Source organism: Vanellus vanellus (genome assembly GCF_965231255.1).
Source record: "Vanellus vanellus genome assembly, chromosome: 1".
Taxonomy (NCBI): domain Eukaryota; kingdom Metazoa; phylum Chordata; class Aves; order Charadriiformes; family Charadriidae; genus Vanellus; species Vanellus vanellus.
In genome coordinates this window covers 215,949,638-215,972,601 of record NC_138905.1, presented here as the reverse complement: position 1 = coordinate 215,972,601, position 22,964 = coordinate 215,949,638, and the positions used below count along the sequence as shown (strand labels likewise).

Genomic DNA, 22,964 nt, shown 5'->3' with positions numbered 1-22,964 from the left:
CACTTCAAAGCTGCCAAATGATCTGCTTGATTTGCAGCCAACTTTCCATCCGTCTGTACATCCTATATCTGCTCCTCCACAAGTAGGAAGCACCTGGGGAGGTAAGAATTCGGAATCGGATTAAGGTTCTAATTACTATAGCCATGTTCCTGTAAATGTTTCCCCTATTCTCCGGGTTTTTTCTTCCTTGAAAACAGAGATCTTGCAAAGACGAGCTACAAGTGGATGAAGGGAGCAGAATAAGTCAAATCTGGGTATGGATTAAAATAATGTAGCAGCATGTGGTGATTACAAAGAATTTTGATATTTCGATAAATTTACTTTAATTGTTGACCAGCTCTGTCAACCTCAACTGCTGTCTTCAAGAGTCACGTAGCAAGCTACAGAAAGTTAACTGTGAGAAGCCAGTTCTGTGAAGATGTCTGCCAGATAGCCCACGTTGCATATGTGGGAACTTGAGTACAGAATTTTTGAAATAAACTTCTTAAATTTGACTAATGTTAAATCAAATTTGCAGGTGACAATAGAGCAGAACTTGGATGAGGTCCAAAAGGAGGCTGTTGTGACAACTATGCATAGAAAGCAAGAAAATCCGGAGTTAGTTATTGGAAACAAAATAAGGCACCTCTCTACAAATTCTCTGCTATATTTCACTTAACTACAGAAGCAAATTAGCAAAAAAAACTGCCGTTAGATCTCTTTAAGTGAAGTGACAAAATTTATAAGGAACTCTTCCATCTGAAATTTACTTCAGAACATCCAAATTATCATTCTGCCCAGTTTCCAGGATGGACTGAATGAGATGCTAGATTATTTTATTGATACAGGCAAGTCCTTAAACCAAGGCGGCAAGCAAGAGCGTTCTCGAAAGTTGTGAATGTTGTGCTTCAGGCCAGTTTGAGTGTTAGAGCATTTAGGCATTTACTCAGAGCTCTTTTTCTTTATGCTGCTTTGCAGTGTTCCAGAATACTTCTGATATAGGTAACATATTGCCTGTTGCACTGTTGGTTGTACTAGTGGAGGGTTAAAAATCTCTAATAAGGATGGTTCTTTATATTTTTCTAGATAAATGACGCTTATTAAAACAATAAACTCCTGAACTATGTGCCTATTTCCAGATTCTATTTTTTTCGTAAATCAGATGCTTGCAAAAATACTTTCTTTTATGATGTGAAAATTTGGGACTTGCTGCTTCAGAAAGTTTTGTAGGCATTGGAATAACCCTGTTCTGAAATTTTACTTCACTATTTCTTTTTATGAGCTGTAGCTTTTCCTAAACATCTTTCCAGTTATCTAATATATCTTCATAATAAGCAGTGTATGTATTCTACTTTCCTATTTACTTTTTGCTGTGTGGTTTGTGTTTTGTGTACCTACTTGCATTTATTTGTAAGGAAATCCCACACAGTTTTGAGTGACAGGGGCAATACTAATTTATGTGGTAGCTTCAAAAATAAATAAAAGTAGCTTACTTGTCCTTTAGTTTTGCTGAGCAGAGCATCTTTTAGAAAGATGCAGTGAGGAGCGTATCAAGTTATACATACAAATTTCAATGTTTAATAGGCTTAGAGTTTAGAAATGGAGAGAAGTGTTTTGCTCATCTTGTTTGCTTTCTGGAAAATATCTTCTGTTTCAGCTGGCTATATTTGTTTAATGGATGAGAGATAGAAGGGGAAATTATCTTCTTAAAGGCCACGTCACAATCTAGCATTGCTTTATTAACCTGAAAATTGAGCCTGAAAGTCTGTCTGTGTGTGTTCAATGTTGGGTTACTGTTGGTAAGAGTCTTCGGTAACAGTCATTGATATGTGCTTACTATTGACACATTGCTAAATACTTATAAAATTTAGTTAACTGTGAAGATTTTGGACTGTCTGCTAAAATTCTGAGATCACCATTTTTTGTGTTACCTGTCATGAAAAAAATAAATAAAAAAAAAAAAAAACCAACACAAAACTTCAGCTTCACGGCCATGAACACGCACTTCACATAGGTGAGGTAGATAAGAAATGCTTTCCACGTTTTACAGATGGGGAAATTTGAGCCGTTATCTGACTTGTCCGAAGTCATACGGCAGGTCAGTGGCAGAGCCAAGAATGGAACCTGAACTATTTCCAGTCCTGTGCTCTAACCACTGCACGGCGTCCCTCCCTTAGGTAATCTTCTGACGTGATGATGTTTGTGTTTGGTGTATATGGTGACTTTGAGAAGAGTAGCGAACCAGCTACAAGTTGCAACGGACTAAAATCAGTTAAAAATATTATGCAGCAACTCTTAGGTATGTAATAAAAGGATAAATTGTTACAAAAACATTATATTTGGGTTGCTGCCTTTTGTCTTGCGCTTCCAAAAAAGTTAAAGCTGATGAGATAAACTGGAGGATAGGTTCTGTAATTGCATGTTTTCAGTTTAGTTTTTCAAACTGTAAGAAATGCCAATGGAAAACCTTTGTCGTTGTTCTCTCAGCTAAAATACTTCAGTTGGATAACTTAAAGGTAGAAGTTTGCAAAATTCAAATTACTCTTTTAAATGCACCTGAATCGTTAAGGCCTAATGACAGCCTGAAGGTGCAGAGTGATTCCATTGACACAAACAGATGCCATGTGTAATCAAGAATGAAATTGAGCTTTAGAAATGTTGAGGTGTTGCTGTCAGGAGAGAGAGCAATTTTTTAAATCTGAATATGCAAGGATATAAATTACCCAAATCCAATTAATTAATTTTTAGTTACCTTTGTCACTAGCATTTGGCAAGTTCTGAGACTCAGACAGGATTGAACACACTGGCTAGAATTAGAAAGAGGCAGACAGGCAAAGAGTCTGAGAAAATCTTGATAATCTAAAATTGAGTTGCATTTTCTTACTAGTCAAAACACATAACTCCATATACAACCTTGGGATTTGGAAACAAAGTAGTATGTAGTAATTTTCCTGTTGCGTTCATGTGTAAAATAGTTCCAGTGGATAGTAGTTTCAAACAAATGTAGTTTAAAAACTTCTTGTCCTTTTTAGCTTCTTTCATTTTTTTTTTTTTATCTGACCCATTTATTGGGATTGTTCGGAGACCATTCCAGCTGTGTTCGGTATATTTGCCAGCTATCAATTTGTACCTAAACTTCAGAAGCAAAACAAATGTACCAGTGTGGAAATAATGAGTTTCACCTATCTGTTTGGATTTTTTCCAATGACAAGAAGAACCAATAGAATCAGAAGAATGGGAAGCAGCAACAGAAAAAGCAAGCAGAAGCTGATTAAAGGATGGTCTGACCTGTTTTATTGTCATATCTGTTCGTTCTACAGCTTCTAGAATATCATTCAAAGCAGACAACAGTTTTGAGCAGTGCCTGAAAGCAAGGACTGCGTTTCAGGTGACTGGCTGGTGGGCATGTCCACAAGTGCGTAAGGTGGTAATATTACTATCCAAACATACATGTGACAATACAAAGCTTTGTATTGCTCTTATTATATTACAAATACTATATTAGCTCATTCTGCTTATCCTTTATTCAGTGTTTGGCGCTGTTGTTTTGCTGACTGAATGATTTAGAAAAAGGGCTTTTCAAGGTACTTCGTTCATTCTTGCAATGTAGCCAAGCAATTTGGGAGAGAAGTCAGGTCTTGCTGAATAAGATAACTTGAGCTTGCAGAAAATAAAAGGGTTTATTAAGCCTGCAAAGAATGATGCAGTTATGGTTTTAAAATTTAATTTTCTTTAGGACTTCTGTATGATTGAAATCTGCACGTTATCAAGCTGTGTTGGATTTATAGCTAAGAATCAGGAGGTCAGATTCAGGGAGAGAAAATAACTCGCAGTTTGAGGCTGCTGCACATGTCATGGTAGTATTTACAAGAGTTGTAGAGAAATCTGGAATCTAACCAAGTTATAAAAAAAAAAAAAAATTTGAAAAAATAAAGAAAGGCCAGAAACTGAAGGACTCAAGAAATCTCTCCTGTAATTGTTATTCAGACATTTCTCTGTAGTGGGTTTGCCTGGAAGAGTCAGTTGCAGTTCTAGGCACTGTGATAAATCAAATAGGGCTAGATGCAACTCTTGCTGATCTCACTAGTGAGTTCTTGAGTTTTCCATCAAGGATTTGTGTGCTTTGAAGCCAGACAGCTAAACCACAGCTCCTTCTGTCAACAAGTACTGTAGCTGTCTTTCCTATCCTGTTTATCTGTTGGATCCCAGAGTGCAGGAGTGTTTTAGCTTGGCGGTTCTGTCCATCCTCAGGAAACCTTGAAACTCTCCTATATAGACCTTGGGAGGCGACCCACATAGATCTATGCTTCCTTCATTCACCAGTATGGTCTGACAGGGTTTTTTAATAAGGAACATTTTCCTTGTCCCTGCTTGCTGGCTGTTGTCCCTCAAAGCAGAGCAGGTTTTTGCTTGCTTGCAGCTAATGGCATATCCACAGCAAGCTTATTGCTCCTGACGCAAGTGCTTTTGTCCTGTATGCTATCTTGGTGCATTCATGTCTCTTGAAAATTTCATGATGCCCGATAACAACAACAAAAAAATAATCCATAAACACAGTTTGAAGAAGAAAGAACAGTACAGCTCTGTTTTTGCTTGTTTAAAGAGGAATAACATACTAACCTTCAGTATAAAACACACTGTGGAAGAAGTACCCTTTACCAAGATGGTATTAATTTAAAAGAAAAAAAATAGTAAAAGTTTAGCTAGTATCTGTAGTATTTTTCTTGAGCAGAGAATGGATAATTCTGGACAACTTGAAAATGAAGCAATTAGCTAGGTCACCCCGAGTTTAGAGATGTCAGGAGAAAATTATACTTCCTGGACTACTCTTAACTCTTGCTCTTCTATACCTAGGAAGTAGCATGTAACTAAATCCATCTCCCTTTTCTTCTTTCCCTTGCTCTCTGGAATTGAACAGATCCTTTTTCTGCTACTGTTGATAGTGTTGATGATGCCATTCCAAACCTAAATCCTTTCCTTACAAAAACTAACGATGCTGCTCATCTGTCTGTGTCTTCTGATGTATCTACTTTCACCAGTAGGACACCCACACATGAAATGTTTGTTGGTAAAGTACCATTTTAAACTAATTTCCTAAAAATTGTAACTTATTTCAGTTTCTAAAGTATATTTGTGGGGCCTTTCAGAAACTAAAAGCCAGTCATTTGGGGCTGATTTTGTGCTATGTTAGAACTTGATTTAGTAATTGTGCTGTGAAAATGGTGTTAAAAACCTTGCTTGGCTACCTAGATGGGATTCTACCTGATTTAAAGGAACTTAGTTATAGTTAAAGCAGTTGTTTGAGTGTGGTTTTACAGAGTGTCTTATGCTTAGGAATTTTAAGGTCAAATACTATGTATGCCTGAGAATGAAATGCTACCTCAGGTTCCTCAGGTTGAAATGTTCTTTTTAAATATAGGAGCTTAATCTGTTTGGGTTTTGGTTTTTTTTTTTTTTTTTGGTAGTGGGTGTTTTTACCCCAGTTGTATTGGCATTAACCAAACTGGTAAAGCCGTGCACTTTCTGGTGCGTGGTCTGCTCAGACTGTTTACCTACTAGGCAATAAACCAGTGACTCACCTTTTGAAAACTGTTGAAATCTTACTTTGGAGATGATTCAGCAAGACTGTCATATTGGAAATCCTTCTAACGTTTTTGTTGGTACTGCTACATAGTAATTTGATTACTTTTCAATATGAAGAATTAAGTTAGCTTTCATAGACTAAAAATCAATTAATTATGTCAGTTCTGTTCTTAAGCAGAGCTAGGCTAGCTAGAGAGCTAGGCTCTCTTTTTGCAGGTTGAACCTTATGAGAATTGATGAGAAATGAATCCAGACTTATAACAGAGATATTTGATATCTCTGATACTTGTTAACAGAGATAAAACAAAGGGACCTCTTTAGAGATACTCATACCACCTGCACTTTGTCACCTTAGCCACCCAGTTTATGAGCTTGTCTTTGATTAGTGGAGAGAGAAAGCAAGCAAGAGCTTCAAGCACAAGAACTCCTGCTGTGAATTTCTCTCCACAACTCCTGTGGAGGATTAGTTGGCTGAGGCAGTAGTATATAAATACTTTCAGCTGGTACTACTGCAGAATAAGCTGACCTATGCTTCTAATCAGTCTTTCCCACGCTACCAATAAAATTTGTATGGCTGCATGTGAATGTAGAATGATCACTTGAAATAGAGTTGTTTGTTATTTTTTTAGTAGGGTTATTAATCAGATCGCTTTCCTCTGTATAATTTGTTCTGCAGTCATACAAAAAGTTGCGACAGTGCAGGGCTGTGAACAAGGAGCCTGGTGGGTTTTTGTGGCACTTGCAGGTTTGGGTAGTATCCGTCACATGACAGCCCTGAAGTTGCGGGAGATAGATGGCATTGATACTTCGCATTCCCTTCCAATGTCTCATTCTCTAAAGATATATCTAAAACCAAGTTTGACCTCCCAACAGAATGATACACGAAATGTAAATGCAGTTCTAGCTATAGTACAAACAAGGTGCTACGATAATGTGAATGTGGATTTAAAATAACTCTTTCTGGTTCTTTAGATCATTACAATCCATTTACTGAACTAAATCCCTTTGTGGCAATCAAATATGAATCTACTATTGGGCTGTATCCTTATACTTCAGGTATAAGAAAAATGCCTTGAAGCTTTTACACTTGTTCCTTCTACGAGTGTAAAACATGGCATTTGCTTGGAAAAAAAAAAAAAGTATTTTTCCTAATATAACTGTAAGTTTGAAACCGTGCTTTCCCCTGTTGTGTTAGAGATAATGTAAACTTGTTTCTTGCTGTATGTCTGATGTGTATTGATTTCATTCCATTGATTCTGTGTTATTAGAGTATATGTGGATTTATAGACTGACCTGAAATTAATTTTGTAATAGCAGATAAACAGTATATCTTGGTTCTCTTTCTGTAACTCTCCCTCTTCTCCTTCCCTGGCTTTCTCTCTTGTGTGATATGCCTTATCAGATTCTTTTTGTGGTCCTCAAGCTTACCCTAATGCTTCTCATTTCCACAATGAGCCTTCTTCTGTAGCTGGTCTATTTGGAGGTAGGTAACGGGGTACATACAGCCTTACCACAAACACCGAAATTTGAGTGTGTTTTGTGCCTAGAACTAGTAGGTATGTTGTTGGCTACAGAAGTGCATTATTGTAGTGGCTCCAATTTTTATTCATGTGCTTGTGCTAGGTGTGTTGTCACAAATGGTATATATTTTTTCAGTTTGTGCTAAACTAAGGCTTATTTAGTCCAAACATGAAATGAGTATCTCCCCATTTCAGGATCTCTTGTAGTTTACATGTTGCTACGTACCACGCAAAAGACTTGCATGTTATAAGTATTTTCTCATCTTACTCTACCTCATTGCTTTTAAAATAAAGGGATTGGGATGTTCTTGCTGCTTCTGGTATTTTTGTTGACATACTACTCTTAAACAGTGCACTAAACCAGTACAGAGCTTTGCAACAGAACATGAGGAGGTATCCCCTGCGTTAAATTGCTGGCTAACCATTTGTGCAGCTGTGTAATGTCTGTGTAGTAACCCAGTACTGGTGCTGGTTCTGGAATACTGTCCCGACAGTTGCTAGACTGGCTGTGGACTGTGACGGATGATAATCTGCCTAAACCAGATCGAACAGGGAGTGTTAACGTCATTGCTATGCAAGGTTTAGGAATACCTTCAATAAACAGTTTTTGGCAGAGTTAGTTCTTAAAAGCACCATATGGTCACATTTTGACTTAGTGTCTTTGAATAGAAATAAGCTAGAGTCATTAAACAAAAGGTTAAATGCTATGTATGAGACTGTTCCTTTTGTTCCAGCAAGACGATTAGTTTCTGTCAAGTCTTGTTGGTTTATTCTCTGGAAGGAACTCCATTAAAAACACTGACCTTTGCACCTTTCAAAACATCCTCGTGAGACAAAATGCCCTGGGCTGCTGGTTGATACCAGGAGTAGGATTTGATCTTTTTCAGAGGCTGACCCAAAGGAGTCCTGTGTATTGTTTTGTCTTCTGCTTGGTCTCATCTCGTTAGCTTCATAAAGCTTGAAACTTCCTAAAATGTGAGAGCAGGAAACTCAGCTTGTTTCAGTTAAGGCCATTTTCTAAAGAAAAACATGAGCTATTGTAAGTCAAGTTTTCTATCGGTACAGGCACGGTTTTAAGAGCTGCACAACATCCCATCAAAGGAATTCCTATGCACAGTTCAGAGTCTCTGAAATGGCTTGTTACGACTTGATGGTATATTTGTCATAAAGATACTCATTTTGTTTCATTGTTTATTTACTCCCCATTTTCCCCCACATTACTGCTTCCCAGTTTTGCTGTATGCTGTTTGATTTGTTTTTAATGAAAAGTACATTGTTTAATTTCATAAAGATGGATGTTTTTGAGTTGTAAGTTCCTTTAAGACAAATAGGAAGGAACAGGTAATCCAAATTTGTTTATTCCGTGAAGTTTATGTTCAAGGATAACATCCTATAGTTATTAATTTTCTAGGTGAAATGTGACTTATTTCAGGACAACAGTGAGATTGAAATGAGGTGCTGTCACAGCAGACTAAATGAAATCCAAGAGGTATTCTTGGTCCGTTATTTCCACTCACTGTGATGTTTTACTGCTGAAGTATTTGTGAATCCTTTTCTTTAATTTCTCCATAACATCAAAATTTCTGTTAGAAACCTGAAGAGCTAGTTCGCAAGATGGCATTGAATATTTTGGGTGCTTCTTGTATAAAGGAATAATTACTTCTGTAATTGCCTGAATATCAAGATGATGTACATGCGCACATGTATGCATAGACTTGTGTGCATGATTATATATAACATTAAAAAAATATTATTTTAGAAACAAATCAATATTCACTTCCATATTACTGAACCATCAACTTAATACTGTCTGTCAGCATAAGCAATGCTTTATACTGCAAAAAATTTTTGAAATATCGGAAAAAAACTGTATTTGGAGAACACTTAAAAGCAGATTACATCTGCCTTACAGATACACAAGGGGAGACAAATGGAGTGAGGTCAGACAGGAGTGGGAGTTAAAACTTGGCTTTAGCTCCTCATATCTTGCCATAATTACTGGAAACTTAACTGCAAAACGTGGTCTCCCACAAAATATGTGTCCAAAAATAACAAAGTAAACATTATAAAAGCTGTTAGTAGTATGAGTGTCTAATTACTAGTCATCTTGGGACAATGTGGATCTTGCTGCAGTTGTATATGACAGGTGCTCAACTAATATAAAACACGGAGGAAATAATCTCCAGGCAGGTGATCTTGAAACAGATTCTGTACCCAGTCAGCTGCTTTTCCTGGAGAAGCGTGGTGATTACTTCCTCAATAAATTTATTGTAAGTATTTGGTAAAAGGATAAGGATGATGTAAATAGATAGTCCAGAGAATTAGCAACTGTGGGGAGGAGGAGTGTCTTTTCTGGCCCGTCTGCCCAGTTTTTGAGACAAAAACCTTTCTTTGGAGGAGTAACTCCAGATAAGCTTCAAATAAACTGCTTCTAGCTCTTTCTCTTACGTGCTTCTCAGTGTCAGGGTGTAATTTGGACTTTTGAGGTATTCCTAATCTTTCTGCGGTACTTAAATCATCTACCTATTTATTTGGCTTGTCTTGCATAAAGAAGGTGTATTCATGGAAAATGCTGTATAAAAACATTCAACTTCTTTCTTTTTTTCCCCACAGGGTTCACTCCATCTCCTGTTGCTCAACCACAGCCATCATCTGGCCTTAATGTTGACTTTGAGTCTGTGTTTGGAAACAAATCTTCTAATGTCGTCCTAGATTCTGGTGGTAAGACACTTACTAAAATAAATGACGTATGTCCTTCAACTTTTTGTTATTCTTGAAGTATAAATCTCTTAATCTGTATTTACTCGTACTGCTGTGACAGTGTTCCAGCCGAAGCAAAGAAAGCTGAGTTTAAAAGGCCAGGAGCAGCATTCTTCATCCATTTGCTAATCAAATATTTTTTCCTTACACGCTATTTCTACGTGCACCCTGCTGAAATGTTTACACTGATCTCCTTCACTTAAAAAATTTTGTGCATTAAACCTTCACACAGTGAACGGCCTTTGTTTTTACATGCTGTGAAGTGAAATTAAGTCTGTATTTGTAGAGTATAGTCAGAAGAAGTTGAGTTAAAGTCGCATCTTAGTTTTATTTATCTGTGCAACACATTTTTGGCCCTTTGCCTACATGTTATTCTTTTGATGTTAAGATTATTTCAGAAAAAGATAAATTGTCAAAACCTACACAGTTAATTTGGATTGTAGTCACAGTTAGTACTCTTTCTGTTCTTTTGAGCATCTGGAAAGTAAATACCTTCTGGTCTTTTTACATTGGACTCTTCACATTGGATTCTTTTTGGGCAAACCAGAGATCCACTAAAAGACAATACATATGCATTTTTATAAGATTGAAATACTTAAGGTATCTTTATTTTGTTTTATATTTTGATTGCTTTGCAGTCGTGAAACCATTCTATGTAAAATTGATGTCGTGTAGGTTAAACTAGTAGAGTGAAATCTCCTTTCTGTAATAAATACCTCCTCTATGAAGAGGCTTAAGTTTTATCCTACTTGTATAGTGTAGAGCTACTAGGTTAAATTTTGTATTTTAGCCATTGTGTTGAACTTGCTGTCTATGTAATTGAATGTCACAACATTCACTTCTTTTATGTTTATCATTCCAAGGCTTTGATGAACTAGGTGGTCTTCTAAAACCAACAGTGGCCTCTCAAAACCAGAGTCTTCCAGTTGCCAAAGTACCACCTAACAAATTAGTGTCAGATGATCTGGATTCATCTTTAGCCAATCTTGTAGGCAGTAAGTATTGTACTGCTAACATATAAATATTTATTTAATTCCTTTAAATGATTAGGATTTCAATAGTATCTTTTTCTACTTTGTGACAGATTTGGGCATTGGAAATGGAACCACTAAAAAGTGAGTATGCTTAATCAAAGGTTGAGCATTTTGATTTCCTTGATAGTAAAGTTTTATGAATGTACGGGCTCAAACCTGTGCATGACAACATAATGTTAACCTTCAGATCACATTTGGGATTGTACTTTGGTTTTTTTCATACAAAGTGTAGTGAGTTGTTGAGAGCTGTTGGAAGGTGAGAGCAGGCAAGATGTCCTCCTGGCTCTGATTCCTTTCAGGCTTTGTATATATTTAGGACATAAGTTCATGAAAATGTTGCTTTGTAGGTAATCTTAGTACACCTTGTAAATACTTTGTGCGGTCTCAGGGTGTGTGGAGCTGTACTAAAGATTGTGAAACTACAACCTCTGACTTGTGGTTGTCCTTTAGAGAAGTGAATTTTGAAGCAGGGTGTATTCTAGAGTAGTGAACATCTGCTCTAGCAGCACAGTTGAGAATGCGATTAGCAAATTTCAGGCTTATTGGGACCATCTGTGACAACTGTGAAATCATTCAGAAATCTAGTATGCACGTGCTTCTAATGAAACTATCTTGACCCAAGGAAAGTCAGCTAGACTAACTTACCCAGACTGGGGAGCTTGGCTGAGATTAGATAAAGCTGAGGTGGCTCATGTTGAACATCTTGCATTACTTTTCCTAGCCAAAACAAGCTGTCATGAGACCTTTTATCATCTTTGCTAAAATGACCTTCACTAACAAAAGAATCCACATTTCCAAGAGGAAGTAGTGTTTACCTGAGGGAATTCTGTAAGAAAATCCAATGTTTTCTAACAATTCTTAAAAACAATTTATTTGAAGTGATGTAAACTGGACTCAGCCAGGTGAAAAGAAACTAACAGGTGGTTCCAACTGGCAACCCAAGATTGCACCTACAACCGCGTGGAATGCTCCAACGTTGGTAAGCAAACGCTAATTTTAAAATAGTGAGTTCCCTGTGACTTAGATATGCAGGCTGATGTATAATGGAGAAATCTGAAAGTGATCTATAGCTGCAGTAAAAGGGTAGTAGAAAATTGAAGAAGTGGTCAGTTTGATATGTGTATGTGTACTGCTTGGTTGTGGGTTTTGTTGTATGTTTGGTTTGTTTTTTTTTTTTTTGCTGAGAGGTTCTAGTAAACAGTTTGATGTGACCTGTGCAGGTTTAGCATGAACTTCAGCAGTGTTTGACCAGCCTCTCTCATGGCGAGATCGCAGCCTTCACGTTTCACTCAACTGATGTAAAACTGTGAATTCCAGGGGCGGGGGGAAGCACTTTGCAGTCTAGAAAAGTAGAAGTGTGAAATGTATGTTCTTGAGGTGCACTTGATACACATACTTGATGTAACATTACGACTCAGCCTACAATGGGCCGAGAGATTTATCCTCCTGATTCCCTGTGGAGGTGTCTGCGCAGTGATGCAGGCTGTAGCTTTCTTAATGTATGTAACTACTGCTTTCCTGCCCCGATGTGTGCAGTTGTTTTTAATGCGTGTTAATTTTGGTGATCAACTTCACAGTGTGTGTTGTAGCAGGTTGTATTGGCAAGGATTTGGGTAGCGTGTAGAGTGAGGGTTCTTAATTACAAGCCAAAAAAAACCAACCAAACAAAAAAAAAAAAGAACAAAACAAACAAACAACCCCAAAGAGGTTATGAGTCTGTGAGTAGCTTTCACAATGACAACAGAACATTTCTGCATGTGAATCCTACTCGCCCTTTCACTGATGACCTGGAGAACTGTACATGGACAGAACAAGTAACAAACTGCCCCCGAGGATTTATTGCATCTGACCCTGTAACTGACTGGGGGAGGCTGAATCCACAGTGTAATAACAACACAGTGGCGTGGATTTGGAAAGGGAGAGCCTGTTTCCCTGGATCCACCACCTCTTCCCTACTGGGTGTCAGCTCACTACACTTTCATAGGGAGAAATGTTTGTGGACCTTACCGGAGGTAGATATTGAAGAAACTGTAACGACTCACCTGCTTTATTGACTGGTGGATTGAGTTTACTTGTGTGCTTGAATCTGTTTAATAACTCATGTCTCATATGTACATCTTCTTGTGATAAGTCATTACATTTAAGAGCTTTCATTATTTAGAGATAGTGTTGAGACACTGCTCTTCCTGTGAAACTGTTCTATTAACATAAAAACCTCGAAACAGAAACAATCTAGGAGGGGGAAAAACATTATTTTCCTCTGCTGGTCTATTTATTGTGGAGTTGCTGCTGCTTGCTAAATAAATATGCTTTTGAAAATAAGGCTTTCTCGTCTTTGCAAAAAAGGCATATACCAAATAAATGGACTATGCAAAACAATTGGAAACCTAATAAGGATGACAGTATCACAGGTGTATGTTGTCTTGGTAAATGACTTGAATTACAAGAATGTGTTGGGGTAAACATTTAATGTATTTGTGAACTAAAATGCTATCTGTGTATATTCCGTTGTGTAAGTATTTGCTTCTAATCCAGTGTTATTGCATTATGTAATTGTTCTCCCTGGGAAATACAGAATGGCATGCATTTTCCACAATACGTAAGTGAAACAACCCACAGCCTTTTTGCAATCGACTGGCATGCTGATATTAACCACTGCTGTTGCAGAATCTCATAACCTTCTTGCTTATTTACACATTTCTCATTTTAAAATCTTTGGTGTGTCAAAAATTGAGCTTTTCCTAGCATACACGAACCTCCTAGGTGGTCTGCAGGCTCTTGACTCGAATGATGGCATGGGAAATACCAAAATTATTTTTCCTTGCTTTAAACTGTACCATTTGCTGCCAGAGAGCTGGGGTGTGTGTCTGTGCTGCCTTTAATGCACTTGGTCAATTTTGAATGAAGATAAAGATGTTTGTGTTTGAATAACTGCATGAAACCTCACAGGCTTCTGTTACACTTGGCACTTTATCCACATTTATGGTAGATCTTGATTATTTTTTTTATTATTTTAATTTTTGTATTATTTTAATTTATTTTTTTTTTTAGTGGGGAGAGACCAATATGTCATTAATGCTCATAAAAAAACAAAACACCAAAATCCATGCTGACAGTTTACAAAGGGCAAGCACTAACCTGTGCTTGCTGTCTGAGGAATGCAGTCTTTCATTTCAATGGATTTTTTTTTTTTTTCTATATGTCAACAGTGATATTGGTCTTTCCCTGTATTCTGTTTTTATTACAGGGTAACTCTGTAACTAAAGGATGGTAGGTCCATACTTGAGCACTCAAAAATAAATTTAGTCAGCATGCATGTATGTGTTTAGGTGTGGATAAACAAGCAAAACAAACAAAAAAGTAATTTTCAGGATAGCTTTGCCAGCTGCATGAAATATATGGATAGTACACAGTCTAGGTAATTCTTGATCAGGGAAATGTGTCCTGATGGCAACTGAAATGCCAGTGACACTGGCTACTATCTATGAAAAGGCAGCTGATACCTTAGAACTGAATTCAGAAGCAGCTTTGCTGATGTCCTGTTCTTGATGTTACAATTTCTCTGCTTTAATTAATCCAGTATAATTAATATTTTGTCACTTCCCTCTTTTCTGTATCAATAATCTCTGTGTATCAAGAAACATATGTGGTCTTTGTCTTGCCATGAATAGTAATGCCTGCAGCAATAGCATGAAAATTAGACTGTTTTTTTCTTAAAGGACAGACTAACAGGAGGTGGAGTGAATAGACAGTGAGTTATCTGAATATTTGTCAGCACCAATTTATAGTCTGGAAAAAACCCACATTGTTTATCCTTGTAAGAGTTAATACCAATTTAGAAAGTGGACAATGAAACTGTAGAACAAAGACTATGGTTAGGATATGAAGAACTGTCTTAAATATATTTTTCTTTCTAAGATATCAGCTGGATTTTTAAGTATATGTTGCCAAGTTGATTACAAAACATAGCCTCACCCCAGGTTTTGTCTATTGACAGCAATCTTACTGTAACTTCAGAAAAGTTAACTTGGGTTAAGGGTAGTATAAACATATCTGCAAAGTACTAAGAAGAATTTTAACCTGTTCAAATTCGCTGTAGTAAGTGGGTGAGCGAGAGGGAATGCAAGTTGGGTATTCATGTTAGAGCTGAATTTATATCGACATGTGGTAGGAGAATCCCCATAGTGTGTACATTCTGGCTAAAGAGAAGAGAATTCCTGTAATGTCAGCAGAACCAATGGTAATTTGGTCTTCCAGTCTTTAAAATTTTCTCTCAAGACTCCTTGTGTACCATTACTTCTGATTTTGAAATATAAATATATACTTCATGTGATTAAAAAAAAAAAAATGCTTCTGCTTCCTGAGTATTTTCTCTCAAACTTGTCTCATACTGTGGTCTTTAAAGAGGATGCTGAGGGAATGGTAGCTTGCAATTTCGTTTAGTCAGCCAGAATTCTAACAGGTTAAAAGCAAATACATAGTTATAGATTTGCTGAGAGACTTTATCTTAGGTGTTATATTCCATCTGAAATAATTTGGGTACATTTTTAACTCTGAGGCTGCATATACTCTTTATTCTTTGCTATATTCATAATAAGCTAAGTGCTGCAGTTGGCCCTTAGCTAGCAATGTCTTACCAGTGTGCAGCTTTTTGCGACTCCTCTCAGTTCACCACTGTTTTTCATACCAGGCACCACCTGTAATGGCATATCCTGCCACGACGCCAACAGGAATGATGGGCTACGGGATGGTGAGTAACCTGTAACTCAAAGAAGTCCGATGCTGCATGTTGTTTGATTGCGTATAGTTTGGTAGCAGTCGTTTTTCTGAACTATTTTACTGAAGACTGAATTTCAGCTCCTATTGGGTTTATTCTTCACCAAATCACTGAGTTGTGGTTTTCTGAAATACTTCAGTGACTTTTGTCTGAAATTAAGTCTGCTCTTTCTTACCTCACGGAGTTTTTCATAAACTTTTTAAAATTAAGACAGTGGCTATTCATGGTGGGCTTTATTGGTGTAGAAAGAAGTGTATCATAGGAATAAGTGTGTCATGCGAGTATAGATAGCTACATTCACAACAGGAATGTTTTATCGATGAAGTGAAACCTTCCTTAAGTACTCACTCCCAACTGCTGCAAAAGGTATCTGTAATGATCGATGCTACAAATGTGCAAGTTTGTGACACTATTGTGTGTTGTGGTGTCAGTTGAGAATTGAATCTCTTTGTGACGCACCAGTACCGAAGGCTTTTGACATAAACCTGACCTTGCTGCATGTTGCTCTGAAAAGTTGTTCAAATGTTTGTTCCTGTCTCAAATTCTAAAATACTTCTGAAATGATACGCCTTAACTCTTTATTAGTATGGCTTTTATGTAGCACAGCTTTGCTGGGTGAATAAAAGGAGAACTTCCCTAAAACAATTATTCTGTTTAATGGCTCAGATGAGTATAATAAAAATAGGCTAAATTTTTCATCATACAATCAAATTAGATTAATGGTTTATAATTCATATATGCTCAGTAAGTGAACTGCAAAAGTGGTCAACTGTGTTCTTAATGGTCTTTTGGGGGAGAATCATCTTCCCCATTACCCATCTGTGAACTCCTGTAGTATGTTCTGTGCAAAGTCGTTGTGGCTAAACTAGTTAGTGTTGATTCAAACTTGGTCTACGCAACTCTGCATTGGTGGTACTGGAAGCGTTTTCTTAGTTATTTTGATTCAGCACCTGGGGAAGGTAATGTGTTTAGTGTATAGGAAGTAAATTTGCGTGTTTTGTAAAGCAGCTTTCATCATGGGGTTCAAATGCCAATGTGAAATGGAAACTACAATTTGTAGGAGCTATAGCTCTGTTATCCTGAGTTGCTGTTACTTGTTCAAAAGCGTGCAACGTCTGAGCAGATGGGTGAGGTGGGTCATTACGGAAGGACCAGCAGCTTTGTAACACATCCTGAAAGCTGTCCTGACTCACTCAGACTTTACTCAGGACATTACTGCTGGGAATCTCTGAAATGTTGACCCACTTTACAACCCTTGTGTTGAACTTTCCTGAGAGCAGCAGTAGGTACCGTAGTTGTGAGCAGGGCTGTTCCTAACCGGCACTCTCATAGCAGGCTTTTCCCTTGGCGAGGGCACACTGGGACAGGCAGTCTTTTTTGTACCTTGGCATTCCCTGGCTGCTGCTTCCTTTGTCTTCGTTGTGCCAGTAGTTATTTTTAACTTACTTTTTAATAGGGTGTTTTCATCAGGGTCAGTTTCTTGAATGGGTTCACCATGTGGTTGCCCAAACAGCTGCTTGGCATGGTAGGAGGAGGAGGAGGACCAGGATTAGTCAAGGAAAAGCTGCTTGGCATGTGGATTGCTTCAGTAGGACTGCAGCTGGGTATCAATCCAAGCCTGAGGGCAGTGCCAACAGCAGAGCCAGAGATGGGCGTCTACCTAAAATAAATAAAACTTGACATTTAAGACCATTAATATATGCTAAACTCTTTATTTGGCTCAGCCAGAGTGTCAGTAACACTGTAGACTTTGATTGCATAATGACTTATCATTAATTATACATATAGTTCTCAGTTTTCATTTTTTCTTGAACGCTGTCAGCTCTGTGTTGGTATCTGTAACGCTGTCTGTGCTTTCAGAGGCAGACAGGGGAATGCTGTCAGACCTCAGTTTTGGGAGCAAGAGGACCAGCACAAATGCTTGTCCTTAAGTATTTTAGAGTTTCAGTCTTTGCAGCAAGAGATTAAATGGGCTCAGTTGTTGTTGAGAGTATTCCTTGAAAAGGCTCTAATGTTCCTTTCTAGTAACCTTTATTTGCAGAATAAGGTCTCATATGATTGCATATATCACAGAATGGTCAGGGTTGGAAGGGACCTCTCTGGGGATCATCCTGTCCAACCCCCTGCCAGGGCAGGGGCACCTACAGCAGTTGCACAGGACGGCGTCCAGGCAGGTTTGGAATGTCTCCAGAGTGGGAGACTCCACAACCTCTCTGGGCAGCCTGTGCCAGTGCTCTGCCACCTTTACTTTGAAGTCAAGAAGTTTCTCCTCGTGTGAAGATGGAACTTCCTATGTTCAAGTTTGTGCCCGTTCCCTCTTGTCCTGTCACTGGGCACCACTGAAAAAAGACTGTTCCCATCCCCCTGGCACCCTCCCTTTAAGGATTTATAAGCATTGATAAGATTCCCCCCTCAGTCTTCTCCAGACTACAAAGCCCCAAGTCCCTCAGCCTTTCCTCATAGGAAAGATGCTCCAGTCCCCTCACCATCTTTGTTGCCAAATAGAACCAAGACTTTTCACCCATTTACCATTTTCTTTTCCTTAAATACTGGCAATGTATTAATGCTATGTGTGATTTGATGTTGTCTGGATTATTATTTTTTTTTTTTTTTTAGCCGTCACAGATGGGAGGCATACCAGTAATGACACAGCCAACTTTAATATACAGTCAGCCAGTCATGAGACCACCAAACCCTTTTGGCCCTGTACCGGGAGCACAGGTGGGTATATTCAAAGTAATTGGTGCCCGGAACAAATTACAGCTGGGTCATTTTCTTTAAAAATATTTTAATATTTTCTTGTGTTGGACAAACGTATTGCACAAGCCCAGTAGTTCATGTGAGGACTGCTTCCTAGCTCCTTACGTCCAGGCTGGCAGCATCGAGTTTGTTTTACAGCAGGAAAGAGGATGGCTTTTTAAGGCATTGTTTTTCTGGGAATGTGACTAAGATTATCCTCAACGCTTTAGTGAAGGGATAAGATTAGTTAATTCTGTGCTATTTGCTGGAGACAGGCTTCTTCCCCAAAGCTGGTCTTCTCTGCTGCTTTACCTCTAAGTGTGGGTTTATGACATTGTGCTATTACAGCCTTTTCTAGAGCATATGTGGCACTGCTCTTAAAAGTATCAGATTATAAAGTAACCGAGTCTGGCAGTAGCTGTAAACTTTTTGAGCGTAAGCTGCATGCTTACATGACAGCGTTTTGCAGGGGACAGACCGGATGTATGGAGCCTTTTCAGTCTGTGACTGTTACAGAACGCGGCATCAAACGTGGTGGGGCTTCAACCCCGCACCTGGTTGGTAGCACTGACCGCTCTCAGTGGGAGGCACACGGCACCTTCATCTAGTTTTAACCGTTGGCTTCTCTAGAGCTCTCTGTATTCCTCCGTGTTTTTGCAGAAAACAGTAGTTACAGCATAGTGAAGATATTAACAGCTACACCAATGTGTCTGGCCTTTCCCTGTTCAGTAAGGCGTTACATGAAATGGAGCGTTCTTTATGTCACTGCTTTTCTGCTTTTCCTCATCTGTTGTGTGTACATGCATTACCTAACGTGCTGCAGTAAGAGTCTGCTGAATCATAGAATGGTTTAGGTTGGAAAGGACCTTGAAGATCATCGAGTTGCAACCCCCCTGCCATAGACGGGGACACCTCCTACTAGACCAGGTTGCCCAAGGCCACCTCCAGCCTGGCCTTGAACACCTCCAGGGATGGGGCCTCAACAGTCTCTCTGGGCAACCTGTGCCAGTGCCTCACCACCCTCACAGTGAAAAACTTCTTCCTAAGGTTCAATCTGAACCTGCCCTCTTCTAGTTTAAAGCCATTCCCCCTCGTCCTATCGCTACATGCCCAAGTAATAAGTCCTTCCCCAGCTCTCCTGTAGGCCCCCTTTAGGGACTGGAAGGCCGCAATAAGATCTCCCCGGAGCCTTCTCTTCTCCAGGCTGAACAGCCCCAACTCTTTCAGCCTCTCCTCATAGGAGAGGTGCTCCAGCCCTCGGGTCATCCTCATGGCTCTCCTCTGGACATGCTCCAGCAGGTCCATGTCCTTCTTCTGTTGGGGACTCCAGAGCTGGATGCAGTACTCCAGGTGGGGTCTCATGAGAGTGGAGTAGAGGGGCAGAATCACCTCCTTTGACCTGCTGGCCACATTTCATCTGATGCAGCCCAGGATATGGTTGGCTTTCTGGGCTGCGATCGCTCACTGCTGGCTCATGTTGAGCTTCTCATCAATCAGCACCCCCAGGTCCTTCTCCTCAGGGCTGCCCTCCAGCCATTCCCCACCAAGCCTGTATTTGTGCTTGGGATTGCCCCAACCCAGATGTAGGACCTTGCACTTGGCCTTGTTGAACTGCATGAGGTTGGCTTGGGCCCACCTTTCCAGCCTGTCCAGGTCCCTCTGGATGGCATCCCTCCCCTCCAGCGTGTCTGCCTTGCCAAACAGCTTGGGATCATCAGCAAACTTGCTGAGTGTGCACTTGACCCCCCTGTCCGTGTCGCCGACAAAGACGTTGAACAGTACAGGCCCCAGTGCTGAAGCGTTATTCTTGGTGAACATTGAGAATAACTGACTTTATCAACACTGGAGTTAAATACGTACCTTTTATTGGGGTTTTTTTGCGAACTTCTGTCGCTGGGAGGTTTCTATCTGAACTCACTTTTTGAACCCAATAGCCATGATAAGACAGATTTTTTTGCAGTAGGAGAAACGTTTAAGAAAAACTGGGGGGAGGGACGACCTTGAACATCTTCATGCTATTTTCAGAAAATATTAAGATCATTAAGACCTGGTTGTGTTTGTGAACTGTAGTTAGAGGCAGAGCCAAGTTTAGCTGGCAGATTGGGACTCCGGTATTAACAGTGTGGTTTCACTTACCTGTCAAAAGTTTCTTTGTCAAAGGTGACGCTGTGCATCATGACTGTGTTAGAAAAATGTAATATATTGGGACCGTATTTTGATCTCATAAAGAGCTCTGTCTTCATAGGCAACTGCTTAAAAACATGCATGTGTAACTTCACTTAAGTATATGTTGGTGTAAGTGTGATTTGGGGACTAGAGTGTGGAGGGAAAAGAATTCAGCAGTGGGTTGGAGAGGAAAAGAGCCTCAAACCTTTCTCTAGTGCCTGAATCTGATCCTGCACTAAGGGGAGGCCACGCTGTGTGCTCCCAGTGGGCAGTATGTCCATTTTCTTCACTAAAATAGATTTTTTTTTTATTGTTTTATTTTTTAAAGGCTTTAATTGATAGGGCCGCTGTTAGATTTTTTTTTTTTATTTATTTTATTTCAGCTAGAAATGCAGTTTTCAGTTGACCTTCTCTTGGACTCCTGAAAGCTGGTTTGCATATTCACTATTGCTTCAGACAAGTGATTTGGTATATTTCACGTGGGTTTTATACTATCTCAAGAGGAAAAAATGTGTTTACAAGACTTCTTAAATAGAGAACAAGTTAAAGGATCCTCAAGGATAAGAGAATTTTTTTTCGTACAGTTCCCAAAATAGCAATTTTGAAGTGTCCCTTTAAAAAAAAGAAATTAAAATCTGCCTACCTGCCAAACTGGGTTATAAACAGGGAGGTGGGTCTGAATAGCCAGGTGAGCCTTTCTGCTCGGTTTGATGTTGCAGGGCTGGGTCTGGGTTGAATCGCAGCTGGCTGTCATAACAGGAGACAGAGGAATTAGTCACAAGTGAAGTGCATAGGGCTATATTTATTGTGCTTATCTGACAAGGGGCTTGGCTCCTGTGAGAATTAATTTGATAGAAAACACACCCTCTGAATCAGCATTTGCTGTGTGACCAGAAAGGCTTTTCCCCAAGACGCACAGTCTGCGGTGCTTGCAGGTGTTTGAGCTTTCTGCAGTCTGACATCAATAAAGCGACTGAAATGAAACAAAGGCTGCGAGCGAGAGCTGCTTCCCCACACATAGCGGAGGTGGCATTTACTAACGCGCAGCCACCGAGGGGAATTACAGTGTTATTATGCTAAATTGACTGTATGCTTAGTCTTGAGGCTCTTCTGAGAGCATATTTGTCTGTTTAGGTGTAGTTAATACTCCTCCTAGAAATAGGAAAATAAATAAAAATGTGTGTTCTTGGTGTGAGTAAACAGATCTTAATAAATAATGGTTATCTGAAAGGCATACAACTCAAACTGCCGACGTCCCACGTGCATCTCTCCAAATGCCATTATTCTCATACAAGTTCTGTCCATGGTGTCATTGCTGCCAAAACCAAAATTGTTTTTCATATTTAAATTTAAAGCACCAGATTATATCACTCGGCTCCAGTCTGCTCATAGATCTTGGTTGCTGGCTGCAGTAGAGAGTCTTGGAGGTACTTTAAAACATAATGACAGATATGAAATTGTTGCTGAGAAATTATATTTCTAAGTTGTAGCATGTTGGGAACTCCTCCTGCTTCGTATACAGAGTGGTAAAATAGGCATCCCAGTGTTGTCCAGTTTCTTTATAATTTAAACTGGTGTTCCTAACTTGGTACTTTTAAGGATTTGTCTTAACAAATATCCTTTTCCTACTTCTAGACATACCTATTTTGCCACTCTTTCAAGTGTTATATTTATGTGCTTGCAACTTTATTTCTAATTGTTGCTATCAAAGCAAGGGTAGGTTGTTTTTTTAACGGCAAAATAATTTGAAACAATTGAGAATGAGACTAGAATAGTTGCTGCTTTGAAAGGTGCAAAAGTTATAGTTTTAAAAGAAACTGGTGTGTACCTTTTTCTTTGGAATCACTTATCTTGCGTTAGGGTTAGTATTTCCTGCTTGAGAAAGAAAATAATAGTTTTCATCATGATAAACTAGTGGGCTTTTCTCACTGCAAAATATTATATATCATGCTACCCGGAGCAGTGAGCATGGTCGGAGTTGGGTGATTACATTTTAGCTGGCGGGGAGGAGAGCGTGTGTGTGCGTAGGAGGAAGGGATGGGCTGAATCAGTGGCCCAAACAGGGGTAAAGAGTAGCCAGAGTGACAGCAGGCGTGATGCAGTACAGCAAACGCAGAGTACTTCAGACGAGCCAGATCTGAACGATGTCCAGAGAACGGGAGTGTAACTGCTCGATGTAAGACCTGAGTGTCGTAGCGCACAGCAGCGGTGCGTGAATGTCCACTGCCACCAAAAACATGGTCGCATTGGCTAATGTGAAACAGTACAGTACTGCCAAATCACCGGTATGCCTATACCTGGTCTGTATTCTGGGCTGATTAACCCCAAAGGGACATGGCCTTCGGAGGGGAAGCAGCTGGGTAGCGAAAATTTTAAGATTTAAGACAGAATAAAGAAATTGCTGTG

The 22,964-nt window shown here is 39.2% G+C and overlaps 1 protein-coding gene across 1 annotated transcript in view; it reads left to right on the top strand.

Annotated features, from left to right (window-relative positions):
• PICALM (phosphatidylinositol binding clathrin assembly protein) overlaps positions 1 to 22,964 on the top strand; it is a 73,273-nt gene that overhangs the window by 44,882 nt on the left and 5,427 nt on the right. Inside the window, exons 12-19 of the mRNA XM_082491634.1 lie at positions 1 to 101; positions 9,696 to 9,803; positions 10,706 to 10,837; positions 10,927 to 10,957; positions 11,756 to 11,855; positions 13,452 to 13,475; positions 15,567 to 15,626; positions 18,270 to 18,374. Coding sequence (XP_082347760.1) covers positions 1 to 101; positions 9,696 to 9,803; positions 10,706 to 10,837; positions 10,927 to 10,957; positions 11,756 to 11,855; positions 13,452 to 13,475; positions 15,567 to 15,626; positions 18,270 to 18,374 — 661 coding nt within the window. The remainder of the gene's footprint in view (positions 102 to 9,695; positions 9,804 to 10,705; positions 10,838 to 10,926; positions 10,958 to 11,755; positions 11,856 to 13,451; positions 13,476 to 15,566; positions 15,627 to 18,269; positions 18,375 to 22,964) is intronic.